Source organism: Propithecus coquereli, unplaced genomic scaffold, assembly GCF_000956105.1.
Source record: "Propithecus coquereli isolate 6110/MARCELLA unplaced genomic scaffold, Pcoq_1.0 Scaffold186, whole genome shotgun sequence".
Classification (NCBI taxonomy): Eukaryota; Metazoa; Chordata; class Mammalia; order Primates; family Indriidae; genus Propithecus; species Propithecus coquereli.
Window position 1 is genome coordinate 135,806 of NW_012143412.1, and position 12,169 is coordinate 147,974.

General features: G+C 46.9%; 1 protein-coding gene across 1 annotated transcript in view; it reads left to right on the forward strand.

Moving 5' to 3' along the window:
* Positions 1 to 416: 416 nt before the first annotated feature.
* STRA8 (stimulated by retinoic acid 8) overlaps positions 417 to 12,169 on the forward strand; it is a 25,015-nt gene continuing 13,262 nt past the window's right edge. Inside the window, exons 1-5 of the mRNA XM_012642749.1 lie at positions 417 to 434; positions 2,320 to 2,385; positions 9,238 to 9,435; positions 11,338 to 11,413; positions 11,879 to 11,963. Coding sequence (XP_012498203.1) covers positions 417 to 434; positions 2,320 to 2,385; positions 9,238 to 9,435; positions 11,338 to 11,413; positions 11,879 to 11,963 — 443 coding nt within the window. The remainder of the gene's footprint in view (positions 435 to 2,319; positions 2,386 to 9,237; positions 9,436 to 11,337; positions 11,414 to 11,878; positions 11,964 to 12,169) is intronic.

Consider the following 12,169-nt stretch of genomic DNA (forward strand, 5'->3'; position numbering starts at 1 on the left):
CTGGCTCAATCTTTCTCCTTCCAATAATATTTTAATTCAAAATTTAAGCAATAAATAAGGAGAGGGAAGCACTTCCAGAATAACAGGATAAAGACTTCAAAAAATCTGCTCCTCCATAAAAGAAATGAGAACACTGGTAAAAATGATCAAAAGCAACTTTTCCAAAACTCTGAAAATTAATCAAAAGCTTGCAACAATCCAAAGAGTGTTAATTCAAGAAAACAGCTGCATCTTGTTAAGAATGGCCTGCTTCTGTCATTGTAATGCACCCCACTCCCATGTCCCTCTCCTCTGCTCTGCAGTAGCCTTGAAAACCAAGAACCTTGAGTGACAGTAACTGTGAAAAGCAACAGCCAAGGAGTCACTGGAGGTGAAAGAATGCGATTGGAGCTCCCAGAAGTTCCATCCTGTCCATCATGGATGTGGTCATTAGAGTGAGCTGAGGCCTGGTGAACCACTGCTCTCTCATGGAAATCCTTGGCTGGCCCTAGGGCTGCTCACCGTCTTGCACCCATATGAGAAAATATATGAAGTCTCCAGTGCCCTTGACACTCACCTACTCTGTCTTTTTCTGAGAAGGGAGATCTTCATCTATTTTTGTCTTAAGTCTGTTCAGGCTGCTAAAACAAAATACCTTAGACTGGATAATTTACAAACAACAGAATTTATTGCTTGCTCTCAATTCTGGAGGACGGGAAGTCCAAGATCAAGGCACTGGCAGATTCACTGTCTGGTGAGGGCTTCCTGTCTGCTTCAAAGATGGCACCTTCTCGCTATGCCCTCACATGGCAGAAAGAGCAAACAGAAGAGCCATATAAAAGAGGCTCCCTTAAGCTTCTTTTATAAGGACACTAATCCCATTCATGAGGATAGAGCCCTCATGACCTAATCACCTTCCAAAGGCCCCACCTCATGATACTACTGCTTTGGAGATTAGGTTTCAACATATGAATTTTGGAGGAACACAAATATTCAGACCAGAGAAGTTTTCTTCTAGGAGTTTCATAGTTTGAAGTCTCAACTTTCTTTATCCATATTGTATAGCTCTTTCTACATTTTGAAGCACTTCCACATATACGTTAAATGGAAACTTCAAAAGCAAGTCCCATTGAAGGTTGATGCTGACTTATGATGACAGGCCATGAGCCCTTGAGAGTTGTACTATAAAGTCCTGGGAACTCTTGCCCTTGGACATGTCTTTAGGGAGTTATACATCTGCCCTCCTATGGCAGAAAGTACCCAGCGATGCCTGCTCTCCATAAAGGAGCTTACTGTATTCACAGGCTTTCCTGGAAGCCAAAATATGGCCCTGTGGAAAGGATATGGTGGGCAAAAGTTTGTCTGGGTTTATGTCTCAGTCTCATCTTTGCAGAAGTGCTGGAGTCAGAGAGTACAACTCTCCATTGTGTATCTGCCTTTTTCACCCTTTCCTAGGAGCCACTGTCTACAGACCTCAGTTCAAAGCTGAGAGCCTTTTGTTCTGAACATTATAAGAGCATGCGAATTTCTCTCTGGCCTGAGGTAGTTGATATTTATTGGACTAAATGCCACCCAAGGAGGCATAGAGAGTAGAAGACCAGAGAGAAGATCATAGGCAAGTTCCTGGCCCTCTCTGAATCGGGAGATAAGACTCTTCACAAGGTTGTCCATGAGGATTAGAAACAAAATAGATTCTCACTATATGATCAATCACTAATTTTGTTTGAAGGATTAAAAGATGCTAGAGTCTGAAGCCCCTGCCCTTTATCACATGAAGTGGGTAGAAATCAACATGGAGAACAAATGCAAAAGGCTGTTCCTCCAGCCAGAAAGTCAGGGCCAAGGAGCACAGAACAGGAGTCGCCATCCTGGGTTGGTGCTAATGCAGGGATCTTCGAAGGCTTCCTGGTTGCACTGGTGCTGAGCTGGATCTGGGAGGAGAAAATGCTCTCACACTGGGGGAGAGAGGAGGGAATTTCAGGGCAGGATGGGGAAACTAGGGGATGGGGGTTATTTCAAGGAAGAATCTATATTACCATGAGAGGGCATATTTCAGGGAAGGATCTATGTTATTGTAGGGGGGGTTATTTCAGAGAAGGATCTATATTACTATGAGGGGAGGATATTTCTGGACAGGACCTATGTTACCGTGTTTGGTGGGTGTATTTTGGAGCAGAAGCTGCGAAGAAGCTTCTTAGAACTGCTACTGTGAAGAAGAGATCAGGCTCAGAGGGTGGCAGTGTGTGTGGATGTTGCCGGGGAGAACTCAATGTATCCAGGGTTGGTGAGAGGTCTCCAGGAGGTCCCTAGGGGTCATGGGCAGAGCCTTCTGCCTTGTAGCTGTGGGGAAGGTTGACTGAAGTGACAAGATCTTCATTTTTCAATAAAGGAATCAGGCTGCTGCAGGTAAGTGAGTTTCTTAGTAATATTGCACCTCGGGGATGGCTTTCTTCTCATTACAGATTTGTTCCCCAGTGAGATTCATCCAAAGAGACCAATGCGGGTGTGTGGTAGTGGATGGAGTGGGTGGGGGAAGGGGGTCACTACATGAAAGGCTGGAGCAGGTAAAAGGTTGGTTCCCAAAATTCTCTGTGTCCTCTTGGTGCAAGAATAAGGCTCTCCAGGAAAGAGCTTCACAGACGCCTGAGTCCCCTCTGTTCCCACCAGACCCCAGAAACACTACTGGTGGGACTGGTGGTGGGAGGTGTGGGGCAGGGCCAGGAGAAAGAAACTAGGGACAGAGGCAGGGAGAGAAGCTCCTCAGGGCTCTCAGGGACCCTGGGTTAAAGTCTGCCTCAGAGCCAGAAGGGACAGCTTCCTGACATAGGCAAAATGTTGAAGTAAAATGAATGATTTAAATTTACCTTAAAAGGGACAAGAAGAATTGACTCTTACTGGATGATGTTTATGTGACAGTTTCTTTATAAACAGTGCATCATTTAACATTTCCTCAAAATCCTTTTAAAGACGAGTCCGTGACTCACCAAGTTTAGAGACTGTCTATCGCACGCCGGGTACCCTATTGCGTGCTTCCGTACGACTGGTCTACTGGTCCGTAGCCCTCTCAGTCACTGGGCGGTGGATCCCGGATTAGAACCAGGTGCCACCAAAGCCCCTGCTGCTTCTTCTAAGCCGTGTGACCTCTGTCTCACCCCTGCCCCGGAGTGAAGTAGCTCCCCTCTGGTCAGACAGCAGCATGGAAACACCTGGGATGTGCTGAACTTCCTCCTCCATCCACAGCCCCCAAGCGGGGCGCTGCCCCGGGCTTATTTCGCGTCTGCTCAGGGCTTCGCTGGGACTCCTAGTGTCAAACACACGTAGTGGGATCGTGACCATCACGAAATATTTCTGGACAGAGGGATACCAGCAAAAAGAGCCCTAAAGACAAGAGTATATCTATATTTGGGGAGGAAAAATGAATTTTTTTCCAAGCTGGAAGAATACCTGCATTGTCCTGCCCCGAAGAGTGAACACTTTTTCTCTTTTCTTCTTGATATTTTAATCGGAACTTTTAAGGATTTCTTGTCTCCGCCCCCTTCCATTTCTCCTTATTTCGAATGCCCTTCTCCTCTCTCTCTCTCCCTTTTATGCGTCTATTTCCTTCACACCTACATTTTCTCAGCTTTTCCCTTAAGACAGGGAGCCTGGTACTCTGGCCCTTTTATTTAAGGTGTCGTTGCTAACCCTCAGGATAACCCTATAAGGTGGTGGCATTGGTCCATTTGAGGGATGGGGAAACTGGGTCTAATGTCAGGTGAGTGGAAGCGGTTGGAGGACATCCATTCAGTCCTCTGTGGTTCCGTGCAGGCTGTGAGGAGCCCCAGAGCTGATGACTGACACAGATACCACCACTCCCTGTCCCCCTCACGACCAGGCAAGGTGAAAAGGTCAGCCTCGCTCCTCCCTCCTCTCTCCCCACCCTTTCTTGTCGCCTTGGGACAACTTGTAACAGTTTCTTCGACTGCCTACACTCCCATTGGCCCGCCACCTCGCATCCCCATTGGCTGTGAGGGGTGGTGACAGGGCGGCTATTGGTCCCCGCTCCTGCGCTGCGAGGGGCCAGGTCTGTTTTCTGCCCCGGGCAGGAGCCGCGATCCCCACTCTGGCGCGAGAGGCTGGGTGACCGCTGTCCCTGGAGCGGGGATGTCGTGTGCACAGATGTCCACCTCCTTCCATGTGTATCTTCTGTAAATGCTCCTCTCCAGAAAGGTGCCCTTGAGCATGTGAGTGTTCATGAAATACGCGAGTGGATTCATTGCAGTGGAGCGCCACAGGTGAACATTTAGTTAGGTCTGGATTCACAGGAGCATTTATATATGTTATTGTGACAACCTACATATCTAAGAATGATTTTGGATTTTTTTTACGTAATCTGATATGCATAGGGAGTCAAAGGAAGCTGCCTGTGGGTTGCAGTACATTACGGTAGGCTTTGCTAATGAGAATGGATCAAACTCAAATGTTCTGTGAAGTGATGCTTTAAAATGATTGAGCGTTTCTCTGAAACTTGTAGAAGATTAAGGTCATTTTTAAAAGCTTTAGTCTAGAGAGTTTTAAAAATGTGAGCTTTAAGTGGGTATTAAGTGGTATTTTAATAAGAAAATATTTGGTAGTGAATATGTGCTTGGCTTTATAGACGAAAAGTCATGAAAATATGGCATGTGACAGTGTGAATCTTCACAGAATGTTCTTTTAGAAGAATCTATCAATGAAGTTGTCTCCTAACTTTGTTAGACTGAAAGGTTATGCTTGGCATGCTGATCTCATGAACAAGGGTAAACACAGCAACACATTTTTAAAGGGGAAAATATGCTAGAGCTATGGCCATTCTGAAATGTCTAATATTACTTTGGCCCAGTTTCTTGCAAAATGAATGAGCTTTGCACAGAGAAAGTGCTCTGTAAACATTTGTTCATTGAACTGCAGTCCCCAGAATCTCTTAAGATGCAGCTTCTCAGGCTGCTGTGGGCTTCGTGCCCCACTTCTGTTGGAATGTGAGTGGCTTGTGCCACTTGCCCTTGCTCCTGATAGCCATAGAATCATGACTATACCCTTTTAAAAGTGAAAAAGTTTAGACTATAATCTAGTTAAAGAATTTTAACCTCCTTTATACAGACAAAGAAATTAAGACCCAGAGAGATTTCTTGACTCATCCAAAGTCACATGGCTGGTTAACTTGAAGCTAGGTTATGACCCAGGTCCTGAGCCAGTCCATAATCCAGCCTGCCCTTTGCTACACCAGTTCATCCATTGGCCGTATACGATCGCTGAATGTGTTCCTGTATTATTCCACATGCTTTGGATTCTTAAGACTAGCTTCCTTCAAACTACTATCTCCGCACTGAGTTCCCTCAATTCTCACATGTTTTAGATGCCCAAACATTCACATTCACCTCTCCAAGCACGCCCAGTTTCCTGAGTCAGAATAGGATTTCTGGGTTCTTGCCCCTATATAATCTCTCCCTACCTTTCTTAAGTAGCAATTGGCCAGCATCACCTTCAAAGGGCTTTTTTAGATTTCTCAAATGTATTGCCTCTCTGAATATATGAGAACTGAATTCATGAGAGAGTGAATGCATAGGATCCACAAAGGTCTTTGGGGTTAGGGCAGAACTAAGATGTTACTTCCTTTCCCCCTCAAATTTTTCTCTAGATCTTCCTTTTCCTTTAGCTCATTCAACCCAACACCTCTGCCTGTCCCCGTGCCTCGGAGATTCTGTCTTAGTTGTCCCGGCAACTCTTAGTGGTGCTAGTCTGGGAGAAGAAGCCAAGAAAGGCAAAGAAGGGAGTATTTGAGTTCATTACTTATACCTGCACATGGCCCTGCATCCTGGGAGGGACACGGTCTATGCTTGTTACAGGGACCCTGACCAGAGATCTTACTGATGTGTTAGCAAAACAAGATTAAGTTAGAAACCCGAAACCAGTGTGATTTGGGTCTGGGATGCTCCTTTTTTTTTTTTTTTTTTTTTGAGACGGAGTCTCGCTATGTTGCCCAGGCTTCAGTGCCATGGCGTTAGCCTTGCTCACAGCAACCTCAAACTCCTGGGCTCAAGTGATCCTCCTGCCTCAGCCTCCCAAGTAGCTGGGCATACAGGCATGTGTCACCACACCTGGCTAATTTTTCTATTTTTAATAGAAACGGGGTCTCATTTTTGCTCAGGCTGGTCTCCAACACCTGAGCTCAAGCAATTCTCCCGCCTCAGCCTCCCAGAGTGCTAGGATTATAAGTGTGAGCCACCATGCCCAGCCTGGATGCTCCTTAAAGGAATTGGAACTTAAACTGGGAATTGAAGGATACTTTGGCTCTAATTCTATAGACACTGAGACCGGGGAGGCAGAGAGGGGTGGCATTGTAGATGGGAGGAAAGGCACTGGGCTAGAGATTGGTGGGCAGGAGAGCAAGAGCAAGGGGAAATCGGGAGATTCTGAGTTTTCAAGGCTGTTAAAATGCAGACTTCTACGCCCCAGGGATGGAATTCCAGACTATACTTTCTACACTGCTGTAATTCCTTACACTGCTGGGACCAGTTTCCGTAATACACATTGCATCTGCAGAGGGCTTTTACGAGAAAAGGCTTTTGTTTTTAAATAAAAGATCACTTCTTGATTTCATTTGAAAAATACAGTTAGTCCCCCCTTTTGCAATATGTTCCGTTCCCCCTATCCTAGCAGAAGAGCTCACCTTGGAATAAGGTGGAGGAGGGTCCTTCCCTCCCCTCCACCATCCCAGATAGTGACTTCTGAGGCACTTGTCCTGGGTGAGTCAGCCCTTCGCACAAATCAGGTGCTGACTGGACAAACCCAACTGTATTATTGCAGTAAAAAGCTCTGTCTGAAAAATATTCACCTAAGCCCCTATCAGGGCCACAGAGAAGAAAACCAAATTCCAAGTCAATAAAGATAACTCAGAAAGAGTGCCTTTTGGGAATCATACAGTAAAATTATTCCTAGTGGGGAGCAGGAGAGTGCATTTAGGGGGAGGACATTTAAAATCACACAAGTTATAATTAAGTTTAACATCTACTGGGCTTGATTCTCCCCTTAAGGCAGAGTGGGAGGATCTTCTCCCATCTTTCCTGTGGGGTCTCCCTCCCCGCCCCAGGGGGAGAAATTTCTCTCAGCTCCTGACCAGGGGGCGCCTGAGGCAGGCGGGGCAAGATGGAGCCTCAGCTCCAGGCTGCCGGCCGGGTTGCTCTCCTGTGGTCCCCACCCCTAGAGGCAACAAGTCCTGGGAAAGTCTGCCCCCTATGGAGGAGGCAGAGGGCTGCACCCTCACCCCATGACTGGAACTGTCCTCACAGCCATCCAGCTATTTCAGGCAGGGTGTGTTTGGGTGGAAACCTGGGCAGAAACCCGAAGTCTCAGCATTGACATTGGGAGAGCTCCAGATTCCCCACAAGCTAGAGACTTTCGGTGTTAGCATTCTGAGACTATCAGAGAATTTGAGATCCTGGGAGGACCTTAGTATGTTTATACCCCTATTCATCAGCTTCCCATTTTATGTGTGTTAACCTAAATTCCCTGCTGTCCAGGGGTATCTGTTTCTCTTTAATTTAAATAAGTGAAGACAACCTCTGTTCTTCTCTTCCAATGGTTCTCATTTTTCCCTGGGCAGTTCAGAACCTTCACAGTTTCACTTTGCTTCCTGATAGAGATTAGTTGGTGTCTAGAAAGTGGAGACTTTAAAGGCCTGGACACTAGTCTAACATATCCCTGGGGCTGAGTTCAGGGGACATCAGCAGATTCAGTTCTGTCCTCCCTCAGAAGGCATCAGGGTGTAACTCCAGTCAATAGACATCACAGAGGCTTGTGGGGATCAGCTGGGACAATTACAGCATCATCCAGTTACCATCTTCCTGCCACTGTTCTGAGCAGCAAAGCAAGACTACTTTGTTGATGGGAGTGTTGCTTTCTGGCCTAAACAGTGTTTTAAAATCCCATACTGCCTTATTGGGTTCATCGTCTCATTAGTTGATTTTCTCTGCTAAAAAGTAGTGGGAAAAGTTTCTTCCACCCTCTTCTCCAATATTCTGTTTATGGAAGAGATTCTGTTTCCAGCTGCTACCAGCTGTGGTGCCCTAGTGATGGCTCTGAAGTGGGGAAAGTGTGAGAATCACCTGGGGAGTTGGATGCTGAGCCCACCTGAGTGGATTCACATCCAGTGTTTTCGAGGCAGGGCCTGAGCATGTATATTTTTGACAGTCTCCCCAGGTGACTCTGACATACATCAAAATTGACAAACCTCTGGCCGAGGTCATGCGTTGTCATGCAGCAAAACTGAGCTCAGGGGAGAGTGGACCCAGTGGAGGCCTCCCATTCTAATACATCTGAAACCCCAGCACTGAGCACTATTGGGGCTGAACTCTGTGCCAGGCACTGGGGGTACAGAGGTGAGGAAGATGCAGCCCCTCTGTTCAAGAGCTGGCAGGGGAGTGGGGAGCAGACCTCCCCCAAGTGGCAAGGTGAGCAGCTGATGGGGGGTTCCACGGCTCAGATAAGAGGCCCTGGCCCCTGTCTCTTAGTAAACGGCTATTGCATATCAGTCCCAGAATCACCTCACTTTGGAAAGGGCTCCTGGCTTGTCAGCTCAGATGTGACAAAGGATGACATAATGACCATCTTCAGAACCCACTGGAAGCAAGACAAGGCAAACCCCATTCTGCCTCTCTGTCGTCAGAAGACTTCTTGCTTTCACAGGTGGTACAGTACATTTTCCTCTTTCTTTTTGAAAAGAACTTTCCACAGAAAAGTTCACAAATCTAATGTGTACACCTTGAGGGATTTATTTTCATATGTATACACCTGTGTAACCACTACTTAGATCAAAGAGGAGTCATTCTTAAGGTAGAAAAGACCTCACAGGGTGGGACACATACCTGTCCCGCTTTGAACAGACTGTAAAGCCAAGATCTCAGGGTATGGCTGTTCTCCTTGGCCACATTTGAAATTAACAAGTGTCTGGTGAATACCTATAATGTGCTGGAAACTTCCTGAGGTAAGTCCCAGTGCCCCTCAACTATAAATTCAACAAGGGTGACTTGTGATTTTAGGAGTCGAGCTTCAGTAACAGATTTTGTGTCATCAGTGATTTATTTTGGATCTGTTGTCGATGATATTCATTGGTTTGGGACTGGTTTGGGACCTTTTACTTGGGAGAGGTCCCTCCTTTCTGTCTCCTTCAATCTGCCTTCCTTTCCCTTTAATATTGTATCTTTATTATTTAGGGCAAAAAAAAAAATCCGTATTACATTGCAGCTTATAATGGCGACTCCTGAAGAAGGCAGTGACCCCAGTGGCAAAGCAATGTCCGGGCCACTGGAACAGCCACAGGAGCTTGAGCCGAGGGTGGCCCGAAGACGCCTGTCCCAGGCCCGCCACCGAGCCACTCTGGCAGGGCTCTTCAGCAACCTCAGGCAGACCGTTTACTCCCATTCTGATCTCACAGCCTCAAAGGTACAGGGACCTGGGTGTGGGGAGGAGATGTTTCCACACGTGGTGGGACTGTGCTGCAAGCTGGGGACTGGCCTGGAGCTGCCACCCCTTCTGGGTGGCAACAAATACCTTAGACCAGGTAACTTAAAAACAACAGAAATTTTTGGCTTACAGTTCTGGAGGCTGGAAAGTCCAAGATCAAGGTGCCAGCAGATTAGGCGTCTGGTGAGGGCTTGCTCTCTGGTTCATAGATAGAGCTTCTTGCTGCATCCTCACATGATGGAAGGGCAAACAAGTTTCCTTGGGCCTATTTTATAAGAACACTAATCCCATTCATAAGGGTTCTGCCCCCATGACTTAATCACCTCCCAGAAGGTCCCACCTTTTAATATTATCACATTAGGGATTAGGTTTCAACATACAAATTTGGGGAGGGACACAAACATTCAGACCATAGTAGCCAGAGAATCTTCTTCTTACCCTAAGAACAAGCCCAAGATTCTGGCAACCATTTGGCCCTGGGTTCTGAGTCCTTGCTGACTCAACAGCAGAATCATGAACCCAGCACTAGGCAAAGCAGAACGTGTAGGAGCACCGGGGGCACCTTGCTCTGAAAGGGGTGTTCAGAGTGTTCTTGCAATCGACTGTGTTCTCATGTAGCTGCTGTTCCCTTCACCCTCTCTTTCTTTGGGTTGGCAGATCACTGTGCTTCCAGCTCCCCTCAAGTCTCCTTTTTAGGCACCAGTCAGAATCCCTGGGAATCTAGAATAGCAAAACTCAGGGTACCACCCCCTAGCTGCTTTGGGGTCCCCTCCCACTGCCCAAGCCACAGTCTGGCCACATCTCCCTGTGGCAGTTCCCTGAACAAGGCCTGCCTCTCCCAACCTCTGGGTCTTTGCTCATGTGATTAGCTCTGCCTTTGAGGTTCTGGGCACACTTCAAAGCTCAGCTCGGCTCACTCTGCTCAGCTGTCTGCTCCACAGAATCTTCTAGATCCCTCTAGTTGGAATATTCCCTCCCCCTTGTACATTTCCACAACCCTTTGCTTTTAGCCCTTGTTAGCACTTACTTAATTCTATCTTGTGTCATGAGGAGTTGTTTCCACACTTTTCTTCCCTGTTAGAATGTCAGCACCCTGAAAGCAGAGACTGTCTTATGTACTCTGTATCTCTGGGGCTTACCACACAGCTTTGCCCTTGTGCATACCTGAGGAATGTGTATAACCCCTGACAGATACAGGTAGTCAGCCTAACCAATGACATTTAGCGTTTCTTGTTTTTGAATAATCTTGCAATTACCATTTTAACTATAATGTTACATACAAGAAGGAAGGATGGAAGAAAGAAAGGAAAGAGGGAAGGAAGAAGGAAGTAAAGGAAGGAGGAAGGAAGTAAAAGAAGGAGGAGGAAGGGGGAAATTTAGAGCTCAAACTGGCGGAGCATTTGATAAGTTTTTAGATCATCTGGCGTGTATGCATTTAGCAAATAATATTGTGAGTAGCACATTTAATATTAACTAGACAGTTGCACATTGTCACAACTGAGCTGAAGCCTACCTCTGTCCCTTTGTGCAAGCCTGGGGTTGCCGCCAGTCGAGACTGTGCCCCCTCAGTCACCATTTATTCCACCTCAAGTAGCCTCTGTGGTCATTTGCCTTTGTACGGCACTAGTAGTTTTGCCAAATGAAGCTTAATTGTTTCCAAATATTTTGGCATTTCGGTGAGAATCCATTTTTGGATACAAAGGGAACTTCACGCCTCTGTGCATCAGAGCAAACTTCCCATCCTTTTTACTGACGAGGTCAAGGGATGTGAGTTTGCATCTGAGGGAGCACGGCCTCAGCCCAGGGATGGGGGTCCTGGGTCCACAAAACCAGTCTCTGCAGCGAAAGGCTGGCTTTTCAGCATTGTCTCTCTGTCCTCAGTGGCAGATTCTGAATAAGACGAAGAACCATATTCAGGAACTGGAACAAACCCTGGATAATTTGCTGAAGCTGAAAGGTAATAGATCCCTACCTGCCACTTCCCTCTCCCTCCCGGGAGAAGGCTGGTTCAGGTTTTTTATTGAAAACAGAGAGACTGGGTTACCCCGAGTCAACAAATATTTATTGAAGGCCTACTGTGTGCCAGACACTGTACATGGGCCAAGATTGAGAGTCTCGCATCTGTCCTCAGGAGCTTGCAGTCTGGCAGGACAGGCAGGAGTCACTGATTCCTGATGAGTTCCCCATTGGGGTGCTGCTGAAGGCACCGGATCTCATCTTCAGAGGCCAGAGAAGTGGGCCAGTCCAGTGCTCTCCCCTCACACCTAGAAGGACAGGGGGAAACTGGGCTCTGGCCTCCCTAACACTGACCCTGGGAGGGTTCAGGGCCCCATCCAAGGTCCACCTGGGCCAGAAAGGTGGAGAAGACTCCACAGAGGCCTGACTTTCCCCTTTGTGACCCTTGCCTTCAACTCCCCAATAGAATCCTTCAACCTGGAGGATGGGAATGCAAGCAGCTTAGAGGAGGTCAAGGAAGAATACGCCAATCTGTACTCTGGAAACGAGAGGTAAGACGCAGCCCCAGAAGGGCTGCCTCATACCCACAGCCATGAGTGCTGTATGATAGCAGCTCGCCCTCCAGCCTGCAGAACCATCAGGCTATTGCTCACCCATTTAAAAGTTTCGTACTGGAGATAATTCTTTTCTCTTTTATTCTAATAACATGCATTGAATTTTTTCCTGATTATAAAAATGATTCATGCTTATTATAGAT